The 27243-nt window shown below is 47.4% G+C and overlaps 1 protein-coding gene across 2 annotated transcripts in view; it reads left to right on the plus strand.

The window, feature by feature from the left end:
• TDRD9 (tudor domain containing 9) overlaps positions 1 to 27243 on the plus strand; it is a 320208-nt gene that overhangs the window by 218513 nt on the left and 74452 nt on the right. For both annotated transcript variants that reach the window (XM_073570199.1, XM_073570208.1), the window contains exons 16-19: positions 10316 to 10478; positions 10561 to 10624; positions 10714 to 10777; positions 10855 to 10899. In XM_073570199.1, the coding sequence (XP_073426300.1) occupies positions 10316 to 10478; positions 10561 to 10624; positions 10714 to 10777; positions 10855 to 10899 (336 nt within the window). The remainder of the gene's footprint in view (positions 1 to 10315; positions 10479 to 10560; positions 10625 to 10713; positions 10778 to 10854; positions 10900 to 27243) is intronic.

Genomic DNA, 27243 nt, shown 5'->3' on the forward strand with positions numbered 1-27243 from the left:
CGCTGTATCCCTAGTCAAATGTGTCTCCACCAAGGCCACAATGTGAGGACGGTAATGTCTGACCTGTGAGAAGACCTTGACCTTTTTCGAGGAGTTTTTATTCCCCTCACATTCCATGTCATACATATTAACTCCGACCCCATATTTTACTCCTCTGAACATGGTGCATAGTATTACCTGGGCAAAGTTTAGAAACATCACCTAGAGACTGAAATCGTTGTTGACTGCGGTTATAACCTAAAAAAAAAAAAAAACCACTACGGAAAAAAACAAAGTGAAAAAACAACAAACAACATAGGAGCAGAGTCCTGTACTCCCATCACAAAACAAACAAGGGGATACCATCACTGAACCCAGTGTCCGGTATTGTTGGAAACCTGGACGCCATCAATTAAAGCTCCAATCAGCCAATTAATGGAAAAATTCCAGTTGGCAATAGATGCATTAGGATTCTTTTCTAGCAGACCCTCCATGGGATCGCAGCCACTCCGTCGCCTCCGCTGGATCTGTAAAAAGCAAAGTACAACCTCCGTGGACCACCCGGAGCCGGGCCGGGTAAATCACCGAGTACACAATTCCTCTCCCGTAGATGTCTCTTGACCTCCGTAAACTGCGCCCATTGCTTCTGGAGTTCCGCAGAGAAATCCGGGAAAATCGAGATCGTGGCATTGTTGAACTTAATCAGACTCTTTTGCCATGCCAGTTGTAGAGCCACGTCTCTATCCCTGCAGTTAAGAATGCGCGCCTGGAATGGTCTAGGCGGGGCTCCTGGAGGAAGAGGCCTAGTAAGGACTCTGAGTTCTTTCCACTGCAAAGATTGAGGAGAATTCATCGCCCAAAGTAGTTTTGAGCCAGTCTTCTAGGAATTGCTCCGGATGTTGTCCCTCCGATCGCTCCGGCAGGCCAATAATTCGGATGTTGTTCCGACGCATTCTGTTCTCCAGGTCATCTGCCTTTTGCCTCCACGCATTCATGGAGCCTGCCACTTTCGTCAGCTTAGCTTCCATGGGCGTGATGGTGTCCTCCACCTGGGATACCCGCGTCTCTACCTCCGTAATGCGGCCCTTCATGGCTGGCATATCTTGTCGGAGGCGTCCCACCTCGGTGTATACGTCCTCTATCTTCCCAGACAGAGACGTCCTGGTCAGAGAGATGGCCTGCATGAGTTGCTCGGACGCCTGTTTAACCCCTTCCTGACATCAGACGTACTATCCCGTCCATGGGACCCGGGCCCCTATGCCCATGGACGGGATAGTACGTCTACCGCGATCAGCGGCACCCACGTGGTGAGCGCCGCTGATCGCGGCCGGGTGTCAGCTGATTATCACAGCTGACACCCGGCACAATGTGTCAGGGGCGGTCATGGACCGCCCCCGACACGTTAACCCCTTGCACACCGTGATCAAACATGATCGCGGTGTACCGGGGGTTAAAGGGAAGCATCGGCAGGGAGGGGGCTCCCTCCGTGCTTCCCTGAGCCCCCCACGGCAGCGCAATGTGCAGCGCTGCTGCCGGGGGCTCCTTTCCTGCAGGCCTCCGAATCCAAGATGGCGACGGGGGCCTTCGGGGGCCTGCAGGAAGCTGGCTTCCTCAGTGCCTGCAAAGCGCAGGCATGAGGAAGCCTTGTGCGCTGCCTGTGACAGATCGCTGATCTGTCACAGTGATCTGTGATGTGACAGATCAGCGATCTGTCACAGAACAGTGATGTCCCACCTGGGACTATTTAATAAAGTGTAAAAAGAATTTAAAGTGTTAAATTAATTTAAAAAAATCGCCAAATAAATTACAAAAAAAAAAAAAAAATTCCCCCAAATCCATTTTTTGAAAATAAAAAAACCCCAAAACAATAAAAGTACACATATTAGGTATCGCCGCGTCCGTAACGACCCGCCCTATAAAACTGTCCCATTAGTTAACCCCTTTAGCGAACCCCTTAAAAAAAACAATAAAAAAGAAGCAAAAAATAATAATTTATTATAATACAGACAAGCAAAAAGTGTAATAACACGCGATCAAAAAGACGCATATAAATATCCCTGGTACCGCTGAAAACGTCATCTTGTCCCGCAAAAAACGAGCCGCCACACAGCATCATCAGCGAAAAAATAGTTATAGCTCGCAGAATAAAGCGATGCAAAAATAATTATTTTTTATATAAAATAGTTTTCATTGCATAAAACCGACAAAAACATAAAAAAATGACATAAATGAGGTATCGCTGTAACCGTACTGACCCGAAGAATAAAACCGCTTTATCAATTTTACCGCACGCGGAACGGTGTAAACGCACCCCCCCCCCCCCCCCCAAAAGAAATTCATGAAACGCTGGTTTTTGTTCATTCTGCGTCCCAAAATAAAAAGCGATCAAAAAATGTCACGTGCCCGAAAATGGTACCAATAAAAACGTCAACTCGTCCCGCAAAAAATAAGACCTCACATGACTCGGTGGGTCAAAATACGGAAAAATTATAGCTCTCAATATGTGGTGATGCAAAAACTATTTTTACAATAAAAAGCGTCTTTTAGCGTGCGACAGCCGCCAAACATAAAAACCGCCATAAATAGTAAATCGAACCCCCCGTTATCACCCCCTTAGTTAGGGAAAAGTAATAAAATAAAAAAAAGTATTTATTTCCATTTTTCCGTTAGGGTAGGGTTAGGGCTAGGGTGGCTAGGGTTAGGGCTGAGATTAGGATTAGGGGTGTGTTGGGGTTCGGGTTGGAGTTAGAATTGGGGGGTTTCCACTGTCTGGGCACATCAGGGGCTCTCCAAATGCAACATGGCGTCTGATTTCAATTCCAGCCAATTCTGAGTTGAAAAAGTCAAATGGTGCTCCTTCCCTTCCAAGCTCTGACATGCGCCCAAACAGTGTTTTACCCCCACATGTAGGGTATCAGCCTACTCAGGACAAATTGCAAAACAATTTTTGGGGTCCAATTTCTCCTGTTACCCTTAGGAAAATAAAAAATTGGGGGCAAAAATATCATTTTTGTGGAAAAAAAAATGATTTTTTTATTTTCACGTCTGAGCGTTATAAACTTCTGTGAAGCACTTGGGGGTTCAAAGTGCTCACCACACATCTAGATAAGTTCCGTGGGGGGTCTAGTGTCCAAAATAGGGTCACTTGTGGGGAGTTTCAATAGTTTAGGTACATTAGGGGCTCTCCAAAGGCAACATGACACCCGCAGAACATTCCCTCAAAGTCTGCATTCCAAAACATCACTACTTCCCTTCCGAGCCCCGACGTGTGTCCATACAGTAGTTTTCTCCCACATATGGGGCGTCAGCGTACTCAGGACAAATTGGACAACAACTTTTGAGGTTCAATTTCTCCTGTTACCCTTGGGAAAATAAAAAAATTGGGGACTAATTGATCATGTTTGTGGAAAAAATACGATTTTTTTATTTTCATGCCCGGGCATTATAAACTTCTGTGAAGCCCTTGGGGGTTCAAAGTGCTCACCTCACATCTAGATAAGTTCCTTGGGGAGTCTAGTTTACAAAATGGTGTCATTTGTGGGGGGTTTCCACTGTTTTGGTACATCAGGGGTTTTCCAATCGTGACATGGTGTCCGATCTCAATTCCAGCCAAAAACGTCAAATGGCGCTGCTTCCCTTCCGAGCTCTGCCATGCGCCCAAATAGTGGTTTACCCCCACATGTGGGGTATCAGCGTACTCAGGACAAATTGCACAATAACTTTTAGGGTCCTGTTACCCTTGGAAAAATAAGAATTGAGGGTGAAAAGATCATTTTTGTGGAAAAAATATGATTTTTTAATTGTACCGCTGTACGTTATAAACTTCTGTAAAGCCCTTGTGGGTTCAAAGTTCTCACCACATATCTAGATAAGTTCCTTGGGGGGGTCTAGTTTCCAAAATGGGTCCGCCGGTCAGATGCTGTCAGGATGGCAGGAGCTTCCACCGAACACGTCCTAACTCCATCGCCTCCATAGCCATGCCCCCATTGCTTGGCATTGTTGCCAAAAAGTTCGATTTTGGTTTCATCTGACCAGAGCACCTTCTTCCACATGTTTGGTGTGTCTCCCAGGTGTCTTGTTGCAGACTTTAAACAACACTTTTTAATGATATCTTTGAGAAAAGGCTTTCCTCTTGCCACTTCCATAAAGGCCAGTTTTTTGCAGTGTACAACTGATTGTTGACCTATGGACAGACTGTCCCACCTCATCTGTAGATCTCTGCAGTTCATCCAGGGTGATCGTTGGCCTCTTGCCTGCATCTCTGATCAGTCGTCTTGTTTGAGATGAAAGTTTAGAGGGACGGCCGGGTCTTGGTAGATTTGAAGTGGTATGATACTCCTTCCATTTCAATATGATCGCTTGCACGGTGCTCCTTGGGATCTTTATTGTTTTGGAAATCATGTATCCAAATCTGGCTTTAAACTTCTCCACAACAGCATCACGGACCTTCCTTTTGTGTTCCTTGGTCTTCATGATGCTCTCTGTGCTTCAAACAGAACCCTGAGACTATCACAGAGCAGGTGCATTTATACGGAGACTTGATTACACACAGGTGGATTATATCTATCGTCATTAGTCATTTAGGACAACATTGGATCATTCAGAAGTCCACAATGAACTTCTGGAGTGAGTTTGCTGCACTGAAAGTAAAGAGGCCGAATAATATTGCACGCCCCTCTTTTCAGTGTTTGAATTTCCAAAAAAATTTAAAATAACTAATAAATTTCGTTCAACTTCACAATTGTGTCCCACTTGTTGTTGATTCTTCACCAAAAATTTACATTTGGTATCTTTGTTTGAAGCATGATATGTGGGAAAAGGTTGAAAAGTTCCAGGGGGCCGAATACTTTAACAAGGCACTGTATATACCCCTATGGTGTTATATGGGTAAAGAGGTTGTCTTGATTGGACATGTATATAAGTATAGTTAGTAGAAATGGTGCGAGTCAAGTCCCAGGACCCGGTCAGTAATTTGTGACTACTGTACTGAGCCGCCTCCTTCCTGACTGCAACCGTGGCCCTTTTTCCTGTCTCCCATGACGGCACACATGAGAGGGGATCCGCCCAGTCAGGACAGGTGCTCCAGGAGGCGGCCTCTTCCGGGACGCGCATCTGACGTCACGCGCAAGGCACGCTGGGAATGGGCGTGACGTCGGGGGTGGCGCTGGATCCAAGATGGCGGCGCCCATGAAAAAACGCCGTCTGGCAAATCATCCCGGCGGGTGGGGGGGGAGGGGCTGTCAATGGGCACCGGATGAGGCGGAGAGTGCACTGGATCCCTCTTAAAAAGAGGGATGACCACAGAAGACGCACTCATGCCCAAAGCTTCACAATGGAAGTGGGGCAAGAAGAGCAGCAGCCTTTTCTGCAGAAGCTCTCGCCAGATGCCTTGCCGAGCCGCCAGCATACCAGGAGTAGCCGCTCGAGTGGTAGGAGCGGCTGTCGTAAACGGGACCGGCAAGACTCTGCGACTCTGCGTCCAGAAAAAACGTCACGTGCATCTGATCAGCTTCCGAAATCGGTACCCTTGATTGACAGCGGTGGTGAGTGATCTACGCAAATGTCGCCCTTATGGTAGCGGGGTTCCATATTTCTGCTTGATCACTAGGGGTCAATAGAGAATGTGCCCTATGCAAAAACCCGCTGGCAGTTCAGTGGCAGAAGAATCTCTGCACTGATTGTATAAATAAAACCATACGGAATGAGACCCCTGATTTTGTAACTAGACTTAGGGCTATAATATAAGAGGAGGTGAAAGGCTCCCTAAAGGCAGCCCTCAAAAAGACGGATAAAAGAAGCCACAAAAGGGATTCTGATTCAGAGGCCTCGCTAGTACAGGAAGGTTGGGAAAGATCCCTGTCCCCCTCCGCCTCCTCTTCCTCTACTCAGTCCTCAGAATCCTCCTCAGACAGCGATATAGGGGACTGTCCGTGTTTCCCAACAGAGGATGTAGAAAAGCTGGTCAAGGCTGTCAGGTCTACAATGGGCCTTAAGGAGGAAAAGACTCCTAAATCATTTGGAGGGCTGGAGGAAAAGAAAAAACGCACCATCCCTGTAAATGATAAGATAAAGGCCTTAATTGACAAGGAATAGAAAAAACCTGAGAGGTCGGGTGCCTTACCTTCTACATCGAAAAGGAAGTACCCATTTGAACAAAAAGACTCAGAATTCGGGGAAAAGTCCCAAAAATTGATGGTGCCATAGCTAAATCCTCTGAAAAGGTATCTCTACCATTAGAGGACTCTAGCATGCTAAAAGACCCGCTTGATAAAAAAGCAGATGGTTTCCTGAAACATATCTGGGAAGCATCGGCTGGTGGATTAAAACTGGCAATAGCTGCTACTTGTACCGCCCATACCCTCATGGTCTGGCTACAACAAATAGAGGACCAGATCAGGGATAATGTTCCTAGGGACGAAATACTGTCTAATTTGACACTAGTACATGGAGCAGAGGCTTTCCTAGCGGATGCGGCAGATTCTGCGAGATTAACAGCTAGAGTGGCGAGCTTGTCAAATGTGGCAGGACAAGCCCTGTGGCTTAAAGGATGTCCGGGAGATTTGCCATCGAAACAGACTGTGTTCCATTCCATATGACGCCCAATTCCTCTTTGGAAAAAAACTGGAGGAAATTTTGGAGCATGCCGGAGATGGGAAGAAAGGCTTTCCCCAATTTCCTGGAGAACCCAAAAAGTAGCCCTTTCGGAGGAGAAGATTTAACAAGGGTCGTCCCCCAGGAGATAGGAAAAATTGGGACTTTAAAGAAAAGAGAGGATCGGGCTACATGTTTAAAGGGCCCTCTACTTCCTCCAAAAAATCTCCCCAATGACATCAGGTCGGAGATATGGGGAAGGCTTTCTCTCTTCCTTTCCACCTGGGCAAATATCTCCCCCAGTGCATGGGTCCTAAGCATAATCAAGGACGGTTTAAAAATAAAATTCACCCGTCCGCCCAGACAAACCTTTATGATGACACCCCGAAGGAAAGCCCAAGAGGAGCAACTGGCCTTGGAGACGGAAGTCTTGGGAATAGTGCAAAAACAGGTCCTACAGGAAGTCCCAGTTCAAGAAGAAGGAAGGGGGTGTTACTCCCCCCCTCTTTTAATACAAAAACCAGTCTGCTTTTGGAGGACCATAGTCAACCTGAGGAGACTCAATCAGTGGGTAGACAATTGCTCCTTCAAAATGGAGTTAATCAATACGGCCATAAAAATCCTGTTCCAGCACTGCCTCATGGCAGTGATAGACTTAAAAGATGCCTACTATCATATCCAATCCATCGGGAGTATCAGAAGTACTTGAGAGTAGCGCTCTATGTTCAAGGTCAGGTCAAACGATATTAATACGCAGCCCTTACGTTCGGCCTGTCTACAGCCCCCAGAGTCTTCACCAAAGTGATGGCCGAAGTAATGTCATTTCTTCGTTTCCGGGACATAGTGATCGTCCCATACCTGGACGACTTTCTTGTGATAGGTAGGTAGGTCGGAGACTCATTGCACACACCAAGTGGAGGAAGTGACGTCAACTTTAATAGAGTTAGGATGGATAATAAACATCCCCAAGTCAAGATTAACACCAGTAAAAGTGCGGTCCTTCCTAGGGTTAATACTGGACTCTGAGCGACAGCGCTGCCTCCTACCAGAGAACAAAGTGATCAAGATAAGGGGCCTAGCTCGCACAGCAATGCAAAGGCCGGCTATGACACTGAGGAATGCAATGTCCCTTTTAGGCTCATTGACATCATGCATACCCGCGGTAGCGTGGGCACAGTTCCACTTAAGACAACTGCAGTGGGAAGTTCTGTCAGCACAGAAACAATTAAAAGGGCATTTAGAAGGAGAACTATGTCTCTCCATGGCTGTAAGAGATTCCCTACTCTGGTGGACTGTAGAAGAATATCTAACAGCTGGTGTCCTGTGGCAAAAACCAGTCAAGGACATCATTACAACCGACGCAAATGCTACAAGGTGGGGAGCACACCTGAGATCCCACTCAATACAGGGAACCTGGTCCTCGCTAGAAAGAGATCACGGTTCAAATGTAAAATAGCTATGGGCAGTAGAGAAGGCCGTGAAACATTCTCTCCCCTTGCTTCGGGGCCACCACACTCGAGTCATGACGGACAGTCGTGAATGGTAGCTTACATCAACCATCAGGGGGGAACGAGGTCTCGGGGCCTCATGGAAATATCAAATCTACTTTTCCAGTTAGCAGAACAACATCTGTTATCCATCACAGCTCTGCATGTGAGGGGTGTCGAAAATACTCAAGCAGACTTCCTGAGTTGCAGACACCTAAGACAGGGGGAATGGTCACTAAACCCCCAAATTTTCCAATAAATAGTTCAAGCTTGGGGCAAACCGGAAATAGACCTGTTTGCCACCTCACGCAACAGGAAGCTTCGGAAGTTCTGCTCACTAAATCCAAAAGAATACCCCTTTGCAGTAGATGTCCTACAAATACCCTGGAAGTTCTCCCTGGCCTACACGTCCCCCCCCCGATAACCATGATTCCGATAGTAGTCCGGAAAATCGGGGAAGATCAAGCGAGAGTGATTCTTATAGCTCCGTTTTGGCCGAGGAGGCCTTGGTTCTCCCTTCTGAGACTCATGTCAGTGACGGATCCATGGATCTTACCGGAGGTTCCAGACCTGCTTTCCCAGGGACCAGTGGTCCACTCTCAGGTGTAGGGCTTCCATCTAGCATCCTGGAATTTGAGAGGGCGCTACCGAGTCGCCAAGGATTCTCACCAGGGTTAGTCTCCACCCTGTTGAGGAGTAGTAAACCTATAACATCCAAAATCTATGGTAGAACGTGGAAAACATTCCAAGACTTCCTGGGGGAACCTTTAGGAGATGTAGCTCCAGTGGCACCTATCCTAGAATTTCTACAGGTGGGGCTGCAACTCGGGTTAGCCACTAACACCCTCAAAGTCCAAGTCTCAGCTCTGGGGGCCCTATATAACTGCAACCTAGCATCCAATAGGTGGGTGTCTCGGTTCATAAAGTCCTGTAGTAGGTCTAGGCCGGTCATTATCCCAAAGATACCGTCCTGAGATCTGAATCTAGTCTTAGATGCTTTAACCAAAGACCCCTTTGAACCATTACAGGAGTTGTCACCAAAACTACTCACACTTAAAACTGTATTACTGGTAGTCTTAACATCGTCCTGCAGAGTGAGCGACCTACAAGCTCCTGTCTATATGCCCTCCATATACGCAGATTTTGGATGACAGAGGCCGGATCTGGTCTTAGAACCACTATCTCCCCAAGGTGGTCCTCAAATTTCATAGGACTCAGGACATCTCCTTGCCTTCATTCTGTAATAATCCTAGAAACCCTGGAGAACAAAAGTTCCATACATTGGATGTAAGGAAGGCCATATTACAATGTCAGTGGCTAGTCAGTGGAGGAAAGATCAGTCCCTGTTTGTAGCCTTTCAGGGTAGTAGAAAAGGGTACAGGGTAGCTAAGATTACAATTGCCAGATGGATCAGGGAGGCCATTATGTTATCCTACTCTGCAAGTGGCGCTCCGGTTGCAGAAGGCATCAAGGCTCACTCCACCAGAGCCGTGGCTACCTCCTCGGCAGAGGCTGAGGTATCGATTGAGCAGATTTGTAAAGCCGCTACTTGGTCCTCACCTTCAACCTTTTTTAAGCACTATCGACTTGATCTACTTGATCTTCCTCTACTGACCTAGCCTTCGGTAGAAGGGTGCTACAAGTGGTTGCCCCTCCCTAAGGTGTCTTATTTAACAAAAGTCTCTTATGTGTGCCGTCATGGGAGACTGGAAAACAACAACGTTACTTACCGGTAGCAGTTTTTTCCAGAGCCCTTGGCGGCACCTGTATGTTTCTTCCCCCCCCCCATCACTCCTTTGGTGTGCACTATAGTTTGGGTGTTTTTTTTTGTTAAATATAATGTGATAGTTCTATCATTTGTACTAAACCGGGGGGCCCTCTCATGCTCTGTAAAGCATCTGAAGCGAGGGAGAGGTACTGCCCTCATCTTCAGTAGGGTTCCTGTCCTGATTGGGCGGATCCCCTCTCTCATGTGTGCTGTCGTGGGCTCCGGAAAAACAGACTACCGGTAGGTAACCTTGGTGTTTTTTGATTAGCAGGCCTGACATGATGCTAATCAAGAGTTGCAAATGCTGACCAGATAGTAGGCGGTTCGCTGGGCTCCTGTCTGGCAGCCACAGCTTAGTGATGCAGCCGCTGGACCAGGTCCCATAAATCGACTTGCGCCATCTCTGATAATTGACGCATATTTTTACAAAGCTGTACCCACCTGATAAAAGCAAGACCAGTTGGGTGACGTGTTTGTTTTTAATTCACAGCTTGGCGCACTTGCAGTTAGTGGTAAAGAGGAAGAGAATCCGTATGATGGAGAGCTCACGTTCCTGGGAAGAGTTCTCGCACACTTGCCTGTTGACTTGCAACTCGGAAAACTCGTAGTCCTCGGCCATGTGTTTCGATGTCTGGATGAGTGTCTGATTATAGGTAGCTCCAGAAGATTAAATTTAAGGTTGTGTTTGACTGTGTTATTGGTATAGCTAAACTCATGCCTCTTTCTGTTTCACAGCTGCAGCACTGTCACTCAGAAATTTCTTTGCGATGCCATTTAAGCAGCATCTGGATGGATATCGGTAGATATCCCATAGCAATGTAGTGGTTTTTTTTCTTTTTAACTTTTTGGATGTAACTAATATCGTTCTCTCTGTCACTTGATTGATAGGAGCAAACTAAGTTATGCTGGACATAGCAGAAGTGATTGTATCGCACTTGTAGATGCCTTCAGGGTAAATTTCTAGTGTTCTCATCTTATCCCATATGTCAGGTACTTGGTTACTATACTTGTGTTTTTTTTTCTCTGCAGTACTGGCAAGAATGCAAGGAGAGAGGTGATCTTAGACTTCCTAAGGTATGCAACATAAATTCATTTTATGCAAAAAAAAAAAAAAAATTCCTAAGTAGTACACTAAGTGTCAGTGGTGTTATTAAGTAGTACATTAATGCCTTATTTATATAGGGCACCTAGCCACTATTTTATTCATACTAGGCAAGTGTGGCCTGGACCGAATGACATGACTCTGTGTCTGCAAACTGACACTGGATGATTGCGGTGGTGGACTCTGTGTCAGTGCAGGTGCGCACACAATGGCTGCGGGTGCACTCTGATCTCTCATCCAAGCAGCCAGACATCAGACGCGCCCTCAATTGAATATCGAATTAAAATTGATTTTTAATTAATTATTTAATTTAAGGTTTACTTGCTAGTATGATTAAGGACTATGTGCTCTATAAAGATATTTAGGCAGCTGAATTGCCATTTTAAGGCTAACAGATTCCCTTTATAGATCAGTTAAGTTTTACAAGTAGACAAAGTTAAAAAAAATAAACAATGAATTATGATGTGATTATGTGTAGTGTTGAGCGCAAGTGCATGCTACTCCAGTTTTCATTGGGTGCTCGGGTATGCATAATTTACCACAAATCCATGCATTTTTTGGGGTATCTATCTGCTTGCTGCGAAACATGAGGGGAAGGGACTTAGAGCCTGTCACTCACGCACCTGCTGTATTCAGTGCGTACCCGAGCATCCAACGTGAAACAGAGTAATGAGCACTAATGTTATAAAATTCTGTGTCATACCTGTGGGGTCAAAATATGCATCCTTGAGGGATGTGGTTTCTAAAATGTGTTCACTTGTGGGGGTTTCCACTGTTTAGGCACATCAGAGGTTCTCCAAACGTGACATGGTGTCCTCACTCGATTCCAGACAATTTTGTGTTCAAAAAGTCAAGCGGTGCTGCTTCCCTTTCAAGCTCTTTCGTGCGCCCAAACACTGGATTTCTCCCACATATGGGGTATGAGCGTACTCAGGAAAAATTGCACAAACAATTTTGTGGTCTATTTTCTCTTGTTTTTTTGAAAATAAAAGAATTTGAATCAAAAAAATTTTTGTGCAGAATTAAAAGTTCATTTTCCCTTCACCCATGACCGCACACCTGACAGAGGGATCCGCCCCGCCAGGGGCAGTACCTCTCCCCCGCATCAGTTGGGTTCCTGTCCTGGAAGGGAAACCCATACTGACAGGGGCGGTGCCTGTCATGGATTAAGGAAAAGATCCAGGCCCGTCCCAGTGCGGAAAGATCAGGTGACCATACCTGTAGCGCCAGCCATTAGGTTCCTGGATGCACAGTCCACGGGGTCCCCCTGGGGCTTCATGTTCATGCGGGCACGGCAGGCAGCTCCTGAGCCCTAGACGCTCCACCGCGCCTCCCTCCCCTCGCGCACCCCCGGGACAGCTCCTTCTGAAAGCTTGATGTGGGATGGGCCGGGGGCGTCTTCCGGCTGCAGACGGCGGCTCAGACATTCTGGGAGCGCGCCCGGCTGACGGCAATATGGCGCCCTGTGTGACGGTCGGCCGGCGGTCGCAGGGTGAGGGGGAAGATGCTCACCGGGACCGCGGCAGCCTATTTAAAGGCGGATGTCTGGGTCAGTGCTGCTGGATAACCATGGAGACAGAGCAGGAGCAGTCACCTTCTCCACCGCCTCTGCCTCCTGCACAGCCCTCAGCTCACCAGAAAAAGGATCGTAAGTGTAGCAGCCGATCAAGTGGCAAAAGCAGCAGTCGTACCAGCCACAGGTCTGGGGACTGCTCGATGTCCAGAGAGCACACGTTACGTGCCCCTCCACAGCCTCCTAGTCCGGTACCCTTGGTTGCGGGTGGTGAGTAATCTTCATGAATGTTAGTAAACTGATTAAAAGGCCCTTCTTTTGTGTATTTAATTCCTTAGGAAAGGCCTAAATAATCGGGGAGTAGGAAGAATAATAGGGATTGTGCCATATATAAAAGCAAGAGATTGGCAGAAGGACCTTTGTTCTGGCTGCATACAGCGAACCATGGCGGAGGAAGCGCCTAGCTTTGCAGCCAGCCTTAGATCAGTCATCAGGTCGGAAGTGGAGGGCTCCTTTAAAGCTTTAATAAAAAAAGGAAAAAAGAGTGGGAAGGATCCTCCATCTAGCTCTATCTCAGACTCTTCCTCAGCCTCTTCTCAGGTCGAATCCCCATCCTCCTCTTCCTCAGATGACGACGCGGGAGGCAAGCCGTGTTTTCCAATAGAAGATACGGATGCGCTCCTCAAGTCCATTAGAGTGACGATTATGGGCCCACAGGTGGAACAAAACGCTAAATCCCTGGAGGACGTCGTGTTTGGGAGACTACAGGAAAGGAAAAAACGGACCTTTCCAGTCAGAGAAGGTCCAGGCACTCATTGAAAGAGAATGGAAGAAGCCTGAGACTTCGGGAGCCCTCCCCTCCTCCTCAAAAAGGAGATACCCCTTTGAGCATAAGGACGCAGAAATATGGGACAAGGTCCCGAAGATTGACGCGGCAGTGTCCAGGTCATTAAAACAATCGGCGCTGCCCCTAGAGGACTCAGGAGTACTCAGGGACCCACTAGACAAAAAAGCAGATTCCTATTTGAGACATACATGGGAAGGAGCAGCGGGAAGCCCGCAATAGCCGGAACGTGCATGGCGCGTTCCCTATTGATTTGGCTGCAGCAGCTGGAGGAACAACTTGCCTCCAAAGTTTCGCGAGAAAAAATCCTGGCAGATATGTATCTACTACATGGAGCGGCAGCTTTACTGGCGGACACCTCCGCCGACTCCATGAGATTGACAGCAAGAGAAGCAGAATTAAGCTGTGCTCTCTCCCGTGTGATGGACGTTTTCTTTTTGGTAAAAACTTAGATGACATCCTAGAGAAAGCCAGTGACAATAAGAAAGGCTTTCACAGGTTTCCCGCAGATCAGATCAGATCAAAATTCAACAGGGGCCATCCTCCGAGAGAAAGAAGGAAATGGGATAAGAGGAAAAAGGAGTCCGGATTTGTGTTCGGCGGATCCTCCTCTACTCCCAAGAAATCCCCACAATGACGCCAATATTCCGGTAGGGGGGAGATTGGCACTCTTTAGCCAGGCCTGGGAAAACATCTCTTTCAACACCTGGATCCTATACATGGTAAGGGAAGGCCTGAAGATTCATTCTTACCATCAGCCAAGAGTGTCATTTGTCGTTACCCATATCAGGAAGGGGATTAGGAGAACAGTTGGCCTTGGAATCAGAGATCCTGAGCCTGGTAGACAAACACTTTCTGTCTAAGGTCCCGGATGGTCAGGAAGGGAGAGGGTTCTACTCTTACCTCTTCTTGATAAATAAAAAAAACAGATGAGTCATTCAGAATCGATGGATAGAAAATCAAACCTTCAAAATGGAGTCGGTGACTACAGCCATAAAACTCCTACATCAATAGTTTTATGGCGGTAGTCGATTTAAAGGAAGCCTACTATCACATCCCCATTCACCCAGATTTTCAAAAATACTTAAGGGTGGCGCTATACATCCAGGGCAATCTCAGGCATTTTCAAGTCATAGCGGACATGACAGTCTTCCTCCGAATCCAAAACACTATCATAGTGCCCTAGCTGGACGACTTCCTAATAGTGGGCAGCTCAGAAGACCACTGTACCATGCAGTTGAGACAAGTGACCGAGACCCTACAGGAACTGGGTTGGATAGTAAACGCCAAAAAATCAAGGTTACAACCCCTAAAAAGAGAGACTTTTCTAGGGTTTATCCTGGATTCCGAACAAGTCTGTGTACTACCCGAGGACAAAATAGAGAAGGTGATGAATTTGATCTCGGCAGCCCTAGAGCAACCCCACATGACCCTGAGAAACACAATGTCCTTGTTAGGTACCCTGATGTAGTGTATCACGGCGGTCAGGTTTGCCCAATTCCACACCCGACAGCTAGTGTGGGAATTCCTGTCAGCACAAAAGTGGCTAAGAGGGCGTTTAGAAGGAAGAGTGGATCTTTCCTTAGAGGTCAGGAACTCTCTCAACTGGTGGTTAGACAGGACAAACCTGACGTCCGGGATATTATGGGAAAGGCCAGTGATCTAGGTATTTCTGACAGATGCGAGCTCCTCAGGGTGGGGGCGTACCTAAAGGGTCATGTGGCCCAAGTGTCCTGGGGTCCTCAGGAGTAGGGTGCATCTTCCAACCTGAGAGAACTTTGGGCAGTGAGCAGGGCCCTAAAAGACTTTATTCCCCTCCTCAGGGGCCGCAATGTCTGTATTTTGTCAGACAACAGGGCCACGGTAACATAGATCAATCATCAGGGGGGTACGAGATCACACTCCCTAATGGAAGCAACCAACGATATTTTTCACAGAGCAGAACAACATCTACTCTACCTGACGGCATTACACATAAAAGGGGTGGAGAATATCGAAGCCGATTTCCTGAGCCGCAATATACGAAAGCAAGGGGAATGGCTTTAAATCGGTCAGTTTTTCAGAGGATAGTACAACTGTGTGGGGGAATCTGTTATAGATCTCTTCGCCAACAAAAACAGGCAGATGGAAAGATTTTGTTCATTGAACCCAAGGGAAAAGCCGTGGAGGGGTGGACTCACTGCAAATTCCGTGGGATTTCAGTATGGCCTACGCGTTCCCCCCCCCAGTGACTTTGATCCCAATAGTGGTGAGGAAAATCAGAAGAGATCAAGCTAGGGTGATTCTGATTGCCCTGTTCTGGCCAAAAAGACCCTGGTTCTTCCTGTTGCGAATTATGTCTCTGTCAGATCCATGGATCCTGCCAGAGATCCCAGACCTTCTCACTCAGGGTCCAATATTTCACGCGCAGGTCAAGAGATTCCATCTTGCGGCATGGAATTTGAAAGGTCACTTCTAATGAATAGAGGGCGCTCTCCGGGGTTAGTTGCCACCCTATTAAAAAGTAGAAAACCTGTAACGACTAAAATCTATGGTAGAACGTGGAATAAGTTCCTACAGTTCTTAGGGAAGCTGTTAGACCAAGAGCCCCCAATTGGTGCCATCTTGGAATTTTTACAATCAGGGTTACAACTGGGGTTAGCGGTAAATACCCTTAAGGTTCAAGTATCTGCACAAGGGGAGCTTATACAACTGCAACCTGGCAGCGAACAGATGGGTAGCAAGGTTCATAAAATCCTGCCATAGGTCCAGACCTATCCCATTACCAAAACTAGCCCCGTGGGACCTAAACTTGGTGTTAAAGGCCTTTACAAAAGACCCATTTGAGCCTATTCAACAATTGCCTATAAAGTACCTTACCCTGAAGACAATTATATTAGTTGCCCTTACATCGGCCTGTAGTGTAAGTGACTTGCAGGCCCTCTCCGTAAATCCACCTTTTACGCAAGCATATCAGGATAGGGTTGTGTTAAAAACAGACCCCCCCTGCGTATCTACCCAAGGTAGTGTTGGATTTCCATCGGAGTCAGGAGATTGTCCTTCCCTCTTTTTGTGAAAACCCAAAGAATCCTGGGGAAGAAAAATTTCACAATCTGGATGCCAGGAGGGCCCTGCTAGAGTATGTGTCTGTAACTAGTCAGTGGAGGAGGTCACAGTCACTATTCATAGCCTTTCAGGGTGCCAGGAAGGGTTATGGAGTGTCAAAGGGGTCCATTGCCAGATGGATTAGGGAGGCCATTAGTATAGCATACTCGGCTAGTGGTGTTCCAATTCGAGACGGCATCAAAGCTCATTCCACCAGAGCCGTGGCGACCTCCTGGGCTGAAAAGGCAGCGGTATCAATTGACTAAATTTGTAAGGCCGCTACCTCGGCCTCACCATCAACTTTCTTTAGGCACTATAGGTTGAACCTATCCTCCTCTGCTGACCTGACCTTTGGTAGAAGGGTGCTGCAAGCGGTGGTCCCTCCCTAAGGTGTTTCGAAGTCTTCAAAAATCTCTCAGGTGTGCTGCCATGGGTGAAGGGAAAACCACCATTGTTATTTACGGGTAGCCGGTTTTTCCAGAATCCATGACAGCACCCGTATATCCCCCCCCCCTTTTTTTCACCGTATTGGGTGTGCACGTTAGTTGGGTGTATTTGTTTGATGTGGTGTTGGATAAACATGTAACTAACCGGAATGTCCTCTCATGCTCTGTAACCAACTGAAGTGGGGGAGAGGTACCGCCCCTTATATTTCAGTAGGTTCGTGTCCTAACGGGGCGGATACCTCTCAGGTGTGCTGTCATGGGTTCCGGAAAAACAGGCTACCTGTAAGTAACCATGGTGGTTTCTCTATCGCTTCATTGGGGGACACAGGAAACAACATGGGAGTGTATGCTGTTGCCATTAGGAGGCTGACACTATGCACAAAAAATTGGCTCCTCAGCAGTGTTCACCCCACCCAACTATTACTAGGTTAATCAGTTTAGCTTGGTGTCAGTAAGAGGTGGACACAGGTCTTTTACTAGACACATATCTACCTCAGTTTTTGTTGTTTTCCAGTAATGTTTCCCTTTTTCTTTTTTAGTTTTAGTTTTTTTGTTTGTTTTTTTTTTAGATGGAACTTCTGCTTACCTCTGTGGGGATACAATGTGAACAGTCACACTTTACTTCCACATAGAGACTACGAGTATGGCATGAACTGCCACCCCTTACCTCATATTTCTATCTGGCAGGACCTCTACCCCTAACACATGCAGAGTGTTTAGGTGAACTGAATATTGGTCCTGGCCCCCGTCGCCTGTTCGCTCTCCCACAAGAGCCTGTCTGCTTCAGGAAGCATAGATGTCCCAAAACCTCAAGATGCTCGGACATATATTGAAGGTCTCATCTTCGGGGATGGAGAGGTACATCTTTCTTTTCTCGATCAGGTTCCTTTCCAGAGGTGATAAGAAGGTAAAGGTTAAAATAAAGTTAAAGAACAAAAGGATGAAGATAAATAAGATAAAATGAAGAAGGTAGAGGAATATCAAGAAGAATAAGTATAAAAGAAAGAAGATGAAGCTCTTTCCTGTCCCAAAACCTAAATTTTTTTCTATAGGGCTCTTATGGTATGTATAGCCCTTTTCGGTCTATATGTGGCCTGTCCCCTTAAATTTCAGCAGGATTGGTGGCGCAGTGTTACTTTACCGGCAACTTACGGGCCTCCGCCATGCCCCCCCCATCTTTGGCTTATTCTAGGTAGTTGGCTCCGCCCCATCCTCCCAGCCGCGGGCTTTTCTCCTGCCTAACACGGACATGCCACCTCCTCTTCCCTCAGTTGTGCAGAAGCAGCATGCCTTTTCTCAATTGTGGGCCCTCCTCTTCCTCCCTGCGGTCGCCATTTGCCAGCGTCTGGATCCGGAAGGTGGTGTTTTCTTCAGGCAACACAGGCTACCTCCTGCAATCCCCCTGCAGTCTTCCTTGTCACTAGGAACTCCTCTACAGCCTGGAAGCAGACTTCAGGACCTGCATCTTTCCTGTGAGTAAGCTCTTCTCTGCCGACTGAGACTCCTCAGCAAAATCCTTTTCTCTCCCCTAACCTCTGGCATTAGTTAGTGGGTCTGTCTTCTATCACACCTAATTCTATAGGAGAGCATGCTGCCCTCCTACTTTTTCTTCTTCTACTCTTGTCACTTTGTTTGCTCTTCTTGTAAACGCAGACTCCATTCAGGTCAGCCTTCTTCCCTCTGTCAGCACTGCAGAAACCCCTGCGCCTGCTATCCAGGAGTCCTCTACTACCCCTGGAGTGGTCCCCCTATCCTAGTGTGGGCTACCTCTGTCACAATCTGTTGCAGACCTCACCAAAGTATCGCAGACCCTAGTGTCTGTTCTTGACAGATTGTCTGTTTCTCCGCCGTTGCCAGCGGATTGCAGGACTCATTTGCTATGCCTACCAACATGGGCCAACATCACGAAACAATCAAGAACCTCAGGGAGACCAGTGAAAGAAAACACTGCGGCAGCCAGCTCCCTGGGAAATACAAATATGCAAATAAAGTCTGTGGAGCCTCATTTAAGAGTCTCAAACACGAGACTAGCCAGATCTTCTCTCCAGGGAAGGACCCAGCCAAAGAGTCGCACCTTTCGGAAACCACCATTACCACCATATTAATTGGCCCTTGAAGTCAATATCCAGCTCTTTACGAGTTTACAGATATGACAAGGGAAATACCAAGGCCAGGTATCCATCCACGGACAGCTGTTTCGGGGTGTTGCCCCTCATCAGTGTGGAGTAGGATTCTGGCTAGGTGGGAGCAATGCCTAGTAGACTAACATCACAAATCAATCACTGACCTCAGGGAGACCATCAAAGAAAACACTGCGGCAGCCGGCAAAGGCGCTCAATCAGTAAAATCCTAGGTGCAATGCTCCCTGGGAAATACAAATATGCAAATAAAGTCCGTGGAGCCTCATTTAAGAGTCTTAACATGGGCCATAAGAAATGTAGGCAGGAGCGTTGTTCCAGGTCCTTGTCTCTCTCTCCCCCCTGGCCTCTCTCGGTGAACGGTTTCTTCCTGGCCCTCCTTTCCCGAGTCACCCTCTGAGGTGGTCTTGGATGTGTTTTCCAAGGCTGATTCAGACCTGGATTCTGACCAGGCCTCTAGCATGAGAGACTTAGTCCAGAGCCTCTTGGTGGCGGTCAATCAGACTTTTAACATTAAGATCAGGTGGTTTCCTTTAGACGGTCGAGACCAACACCTAAGGTTTTTGCCCCTCATAAGGAATTTGAGGAGGTCCTTTCCAGGAAACGTTGAAACCCAGCCAGACGCTTCCAGAGATGGAAGTGCCTTAACATCCTATGCATCTTCGCCTCTGAGCTCACTGCAAACTGGACCGCTTCTCCAACTGTGGACCCTCCATTTTCCAGATTGTCTACCAACACGGTCCTTCCTCTTACGGATGGCTCATCCCTCAAGAACACCGATGATAGGCTCATAGTCGTTTGCCAAATTAGCCTTTGAAGTGGCCGCTTTTACATTGTGCTCTGCCTTTGCCACCGCCTGGGTGTTAAAGTCCATAGCCGCATGGGCTAAGCAGCTCCATCAGGGCTTTCTCTCTGGAGCCCGGCCAGAGGAATTGACTGACCTAGCAGACCAGATCTCATGCAGCAAAATATGTGGTTTCCGCTTCCCTGGATGCAGCTTCATGTGTTGCTCAAGCGTCCAGCAATCTATATGGCCATCCACTGAACCATTTGGCTTAAGGCATGGCAAGCGGACTTATTAAAAAAACCCTCTTACCAGCTTGCCTTTCCAGGGATCCCTTCTATTTGGCTCGAGGCTGGACCAAATGATCAAGGAGGCCACCGGCCAAACCTTGATGTCCTCCACTGAAGCGTAAGTTTCAGTCCTTTGAGCCCTTTTGCAGTTTTTCTTTGTTAGAAGATTTTTACCATTGAGAGAAAGCCGCAGGTTGCCAGGATAGGAAAAGGGTTTCCTTCATACCTAGCTGCTCATGGCGTCCTTGCAGTGCGCTGGGTAGATCTGCCAGGAGCTGACCTTGCAGATTTTCCTAAGCATGACGCCTCTCCGACATCCAGGGATTCTCCAAGGCTGGTTAGCCGTCTCCTATTCAGTGAGGTCTGGGTTGCCTCCGTCGAGGACTCGTGGGTCAAAGAAGTTATATCTTCAGGATACAAAATACATTTCGTTTTGCGACATCGAGATCAGTTCTTCGAATCTCGTCCTCCAAGAGATGCTAATGGTTCTGGGGATTTTCGCTTCAAGTGCCACCCTTCTCAGATCAGGGGTCATCATTCCCGTCCCAGCCCAGGAACGTTTCATGGGTTTTCATTCAAACCTCTTCGTAGTGCTGAAGAAGGCCGACTTGGTTCCGAACCATACTGGATCTGAAATTGCTGAACAAAAGTCTGTCAGCGACATTTCAGAATGGAGTCCCTTCTTTCAGAAATGACTTACATGGAGCTGCAGGAGTTACTCTGCTTCATAGACATCCAAGACTCCTATCTCCAAGTCTCTATTTTCCCAGGGCATCACAGATTCCTACATTTTGCGGTGCGGCAGGACCATTTTCAGTTTGCCGCCCTGCCGTTCGGTCTTGCAAATATTCCCAGGGTCTCCACGAAGATTATGGCAGCTGTGTTGGCCACTCAACAGATCAGAGGCGTAATGCTTCTCCTGTACCTCGATAACATTCAGCATCCTATCCAAATGGAACAAAATTGTTATTTCTGGACCGCTCAGGTCATATTTCCTCTCGGGTCAAGAAGTATCTTAAGTTGGTGGCTGTCATCCCCGCTCATTTTCCAGGGTCGTTTTTTCGCCCCCTTTCACTGGCAGGTCGTGACTGAATGCCAGGTGCTGTCTTTTGCAGCCTGGCGGTCCAGGAACGTTGGTCGCTGGAGGATTCTTCCCTACCAATCGACATCATCGAGATAAGGGCCATTCTTCTGTCCCTCCGCCACTGGGAGAAGCTTCTCAATAGCCTGCCAGTTCGGGTTCAGACAGACAATGCCATGGTTGTGGCATAATGTCAACCACCCACCATGGAGGGATTCTTGAGTCCCTTGGCTATGTCCAAGGGCTCCAAGATCCTCCTTTGGACAGAGAGGTTCTGGCAATATCTGCGGTGCATATTCCTGGTATGGACAACTGGTCTGCTGATTTTCTCAGTCGCGAGGGTCTCGGCAGGAGAATGGTCTCTACATCAGGATGTCTTCCATCAAATTTGCCTCCAATGGGGAACTCTGGATGTAGACTTCATGGCGTCCCGGTTGAACAGAAAGGTACCACAGTTGGTTTCCAGGTCCCGCGATCCTCTCGCGGTGGGTGCCGACGCTCTGGCGATACCCTGGTCACAGTATGCCCTTCCCTATCTGTTCCCTTCACTCTCTCCCTCCTGCCCAGGCTGTTGAAAAAGATCAAGGAAGAAGGGGTGACGGTCATTCTAATTGCATCAGATTGGTCCAGGAGGTCTTGGTTCGCAGAGGTTGTCATTTGTCTCGCAGACGCCCTTCCCAGGGGCCGATTTTCCACCAGACTTCTCGGTCGCTCAATTTAACGGCGTTGCTATTGAAACTGTGGTTCTAAGAGCGTCCGGGTTTTCAGGTCCGATGATTCAAACCATGATGTGGACTAGGAAGCAATAGTCGTCTTGGTTCTGTTATCAGACTTAGAAAGCCTATTTGTGTTGGTGTGAGGCTAATCACATTGCACCTATGTCCTTTTCTCTCCCTTCTAATCTGGCTTTTCTTCAGGCTGGTCTTCACGCAGGCCTTTCTCTTAGTTCTCTAAAGAACCAGGTGTCGGCATTTTCCATTCAAAAAAGATTCAAAAACATATAAATAAACTGGAGCAGTGGGCAGCAACTAACAGAATGGTTTTTAACAGGGAAAAATGCAAAGCACTACATCTGGGCAATAAAAATGAAAAAAGCATATACAGAATGGGAGGAATAGGGCTAAGCAACAGCACATGTGAAAAAGACTTGGGTATACTAATAGATCACAGACTGAGTCAACAGTGTGATGCAGCAGCAAAAAAGGCAAATGCAATTCTAGGATGTATTAACAGAAGCATACAGTCTAGATCATGTGAAGTCATTATTTCCCTCTACTCCTCTTTGGTTAGACCTCATCTGGAATATTGTGTCCAGTTTTGGGCACAACATAATAAAAAAGACATCAACAAACTGGAGCAAGTTCAGAAAAGAGCGACCAGAATGCTGACCGGTCTGCAAACCCTGTCTTATGAGGAAAGGTTGCAGGATTTGGGAATGTTTAGTTTGCAAAAGAGAAGACTGTGAGGAGACTTAATAGCCGTCTACAAATATCTAAAGGGCTGTCACATTGTAGAAGGATCATCTTTATTCTCATTTGCACAAGGAAAGACTAGAAGCAATGGGATGAAACTGAATGGGAGGAGACACAGATTAGATATTAGAAAAAGCTTTTTGACAGAGTGATCAATGAGTGGAAAAGGCTGCCACGAGAAGTGGTGAGTTCTCCTTCATTGGAAGTCTTCAAACAGAGGCTGGACAGACATCTGTCTGAGATGATTTAGCGAATCCTGCTTTGAGCAGGGGGTTGGACCAGATGGCCCAGGAGGTCCCTTCCAACTCTACGATTCTATGATTCTTTTCCAGAAGATTTTATCCTCCCATTCTCAAGTCAGAACCTCTCTCCAGGAAGTGGCCCACCCTGTTCCGGACACCTGTTGACTCCTGGGACCTCAATTTAGTCCTGGATGCCCTAAGGAGTTCTCCATTTGATCCTCTTTGCGAAATCTCGCTGTCGGTTCTTTCTTGTAATGTGGTGTTTCTTGTGACAATCACTTCCATTAGGTGCGTCTCGGAATTGGCGGCTTTACTGTTGACGCCATTCCTAGTTCTCCATCAGGACAAGGTGGTTTTGCCGCCAATGCCTTCCTTCCCAAGGTGTTGTCTGCCTTTCATCTAAATGAGGATATTGTCCTTCCTTCCTTTTGCTCAGCTCAGACTCCTCCTCTGGAGTGTTCGCTGAACATGTTAGACCTTGTCAGGGCGATGCGCATCTATCTGGTTAGAACCGCCTCCTTCCGGAAGACAGACTTTTTGTCATTTTTTTAAGGGTGCGCTTAGAGGTCTCCTTGCCTCCAAGACTACGATGGCTTGCTGGATAAGGACGGTTATCTTGGAGACGTACTCGGTCAAGAATAAAGTGCCCCCTGGGATTAAGGCACACTTTACCCAGACAGTGGGGTGCCTCCTGGCGGTACACCATTGGGCATCCGCCCTACAACTCTGCAAAGCCGAAACCTGGTCTTCCATTCACACGTTTGCCAAATTTTATAGGATCCATACCTACGCTTCGGCGGATGCCAGCCTAGGCAGAAGGATCTTGCAGGTGGCAGTGGTGAGTTCTCCAACCTGATCGGAGTTTCCTGCTGTTCCCTCCCCAGGGACTGCTTTGGGACATCCCATGGTTCCTGTGTCCCCCAATGAAGTGATAGAGAAAACAGGATTTTTGGTTGCTTGGCGTAAAATCTGTTTCTCTGAGCCTTCATTGGGGGACACAGCACCCCCCCCATGTTTATCAGTTCTTATTTCTGTGTTACATTGTTATAGTTTAAGTTGTCTGTTTTGTTTCTCTCTCTCTCTGTCTTGTTGCTTCTCCTACTGCTTTCTCACTAACTTATTAACCTAGTGCCAGTCAGTGGGGTGTATATTGCAGAGGAAGAGCTAACCTTTTTTGTGCCTAGTGGCAGCCTCCTAGTGGCAGCAACATAAACCCATGGTTCCTGATTCCCCCAATGAAGGCTCCGAGAAACAGATTTTACCGTAAGCAACCAAAAATCCTGTTTTCTCTAAACCTTCATTGGGGGACACAGGCACCATCCCAAGTTTAACATCTCTTTTGACTGTTATGTTGTTACAGTTTGAGTTGTGTGTTTTGTTTCTTTTACATGTTGCTTCTCCTACTTCTTTCTCACTAACTGATTAAACTAGTGTCGGTCAGTGGGGTGTAGACTGCAGAGGAGGAGCTAACTTTTTTTGTGCACAGTGTCAGCCTCCTAGTGGCAGCACCATACACCACATGGTTTCCTGTGTTTTCCCCAATAAAGGCTCTGAGAAACAGATTTTATGGTAAGTAACGAAAAATCCTGTTTTTTTTTTTCCTTTCATGTTGCTTCAGTTCTCTTGAAGCAACTGAATAGTTAATAAACTTCTTGAATGTGGTTTTGAGCACTTTAAAGGGGTGCAGTTTTTAGAATAGTGTCAGAATTTGGGTGCTTTCTGTCATATAGGCCCCCAAAGTCTCTTCACATGTGATGTGGTGCCTAACTTCCTAAAAAAAAAACTGCTTCCAAAATAGTGCTGGTGTAAAGTAGACATATGTGAAATCTAATTTATTGACTATTGTGTGACATAACACTTATTTAATTGCACAAAAATTAAGTTTAAAAATTGCAAAAACTTTGACATTTTTGTCACGTTCTGTGTTTTTTCACAAAGAAACGCAAGTCATATCAAAGAAATGTTACCACTATCATGAATTACAATATGTCAGGAAACAACTGTCTTCTATGAAAGAGTGGGATACGTTGAAGTGTTCCAGAGTTACTACCACATAAAGTGACACTGGTCAGAATTGTAAAATTTGGCTCGGTCATAATTGTCTCGATCACTAAGGTGTTAAGGACAAAAAGAGAAAAAAGTCCCCAGAGATGAGCAACCCCTTTAAGACCACTATACACATTACAGAAACTTTGACCAAATCTGATTATTTTGCTGGGATCGGCCAACTATCTAATGTAAATTGGTGCCTTGTGACAACCCCTCCCCTCCCCCATAGAAGATTTTGAAGATGAAAGTCGGCCCTTTTGTTGTCTGGGAGCTAGGCTTCCAAAAGTAGAAAACCTATCACAGACTATATGGTAAAAACTGTTATTTCTCGCTTCATTGGGGACACAGGTTACCATCGGTGTATGGTGCTGTCGCTAGGAGGCTGACACTATGCACTCAGTTTTTGCTTAGTGTCTGTAAGAGGCGGACCTGGATCTAACACCAGATCCACAGTGTTTTTCCTTTCAGAGATCTGTGTTTTTTTTGTTTTTCAGATTCATCTCTTCGGGTAACAGGGTGCAACTTCTCATCCTGTTTTCCCACATTTATGCGACCGAGAGAGCAATGTGGTGTCACCCACATTGCCCACTCTCAGAGCCACTGGCAGGATTTTGTCCCCTGTCACCGCAAGTCCTTGCTTTCTCCCCACCTCACACCTCTCCTTGGAGAGGGCTGAGAGGAAGACGGTGGTTACCTGTGGTGGCCTCCCCCCTTCTCGTAAGGGGTTGACGCCGGAGGATCTTCATTCCCAGGGCCCCCTCTCCCGATGGCTCCTGATGTAATCCTCATCTATGTAGAGGAGCCGGACTCACATAGCAGGTATTAGCCCCCCCCCCCCCCCCCCCCCCGCAGCAGCGCTCCCCTGGTTACCAGTATATAGGCCCCTGCAGCCCTTCTCTCCTTCCTCATAGGACTTATTTTCAAATTTTGCGTTTTTTTTTCACAGAGCGTGCGGTCCCCGATATTTTGCAGGCGTTCTTCTTGCTTCGGTTGTTATCCGACTAGGCCACGCCCCCGGTATTTCTCTTATCGGCCCGCTCCTCTCATCTGCCATACACGCCCCCCCCGAAAGCTGGAGGGGGCGTGTCCAGCCTGAAAATGGGCCAAAAGCCAGCGCCGGGACAAACACGCAGACAAAGGGGAGTGCCCAGCGCTTGCTTTTGGCCCATTTTCTGGCTGGAAACGCCCCCTCTGGCGTGTCAGCCTATCAGGACTCCGCTTTCTCTTTCCTCGGTCGGGCACGCCCACTTCTCTGCACGCCCTGGCCGAACATCCAAGCTGCTCTGCACGTTGGCCCCGCCCACCGCTAGCTCCAGCTCGTCACGTGGCCATGGGGGACACAGCATCCACTTTGTGAAGAGCTCCCGCAGCACCAGCAGTGAACCTGCATGCACACTTTCTATCTGGGGGACACAGTAATGTGCGCTTTGTAGCTGCATATTGCTAGAATCTGGTAGGCTCTGCCTTTTCCCTACTCCCTGGTCACCTAGTTACTACATAGCAGCCCCCTCAGCAGTATCGCCTTTTAGCACACCTCAGTAGTGTCGCCCTCATAACATTCTGTTGCAGCTTCGCACAGGCTCTACCTATGCCCAACCCCTAAGGGGCCTCTGGTAACAAACCCACGGTGTTTCACTACCCTTTCGCCTCCACTTGGGTGACGAAAGCCATATCTGCCTTGGCCAAGATACTTCGCCTGGGCATCATGGTGGCGGCTCCTATAGAGGAGCTAGCAGATTTAGCAGACCAGATTGCTCATGCGGGTAAATATCTCTTGATATCCTTGGATGCGGGTTCGCCGCGTCATTTGGTTAAAGGTGTAGAGCGCAGACCCAGCCTCTAAAAAAAAAAAAAAAAAAAAAATCTCACTGGCCTACCGTTTCAGAGCTCCAGGCTCTTTGGGGCCAAGCTGGACCAGATCATTTTGGATGCAACCGGTGGTAAAAGAATCTCTATGCCCCAATCCAGACCAAGATGTCCCTTCAATAGAAAAGGACCCCAGCCTTTTCGCCCCTTTCTCTTCCTCAGGCGGCTCCTCCCAGCAGGACCGTTCTTCCGCACAAGGGGAAAGAAGGAAACCTTCCTTCAAACCTACTCCTCACTAGAGGCCTAAGAGCTGCCTCTCTAAGCCCTCCGGGTCCCACAGTTACAGATTCTACTCTAAATGACGGGTCTTCTCCATCTGGAAATCTTTCCAGGGTGGGAGGCAGGCTTCTTTTCAGGGAGACATGGTTGTCGGTGGGCGATGACGAGTGGGTCAGGGAGATCGTTACATCCGGCTACAAGATCGAATTTTCTTCGCCCGCAGGAAGATGTTTCTTCCTCTCTCGCCCACCAAAACAGTCCTCTCATGCCGCAGGGCTTCTCCAGGCT

Source organism: Dendrobates tinctorius, unplaced genomic scaffold (assembly GCF_039654945.1).
Source record: "Dendrobates tinctorius isolate UK_male_01 unplaced genomic scaffold, ASM3965494v1 ptg000006l, whole genome shotgun sequence".
NCBI classification, from domain to species: Eukaryota; Metazoa; Chordata; class Amphibia; order Anura; family Dendrobatidae; genus Dendrobates; species Dendrobates tinctorius.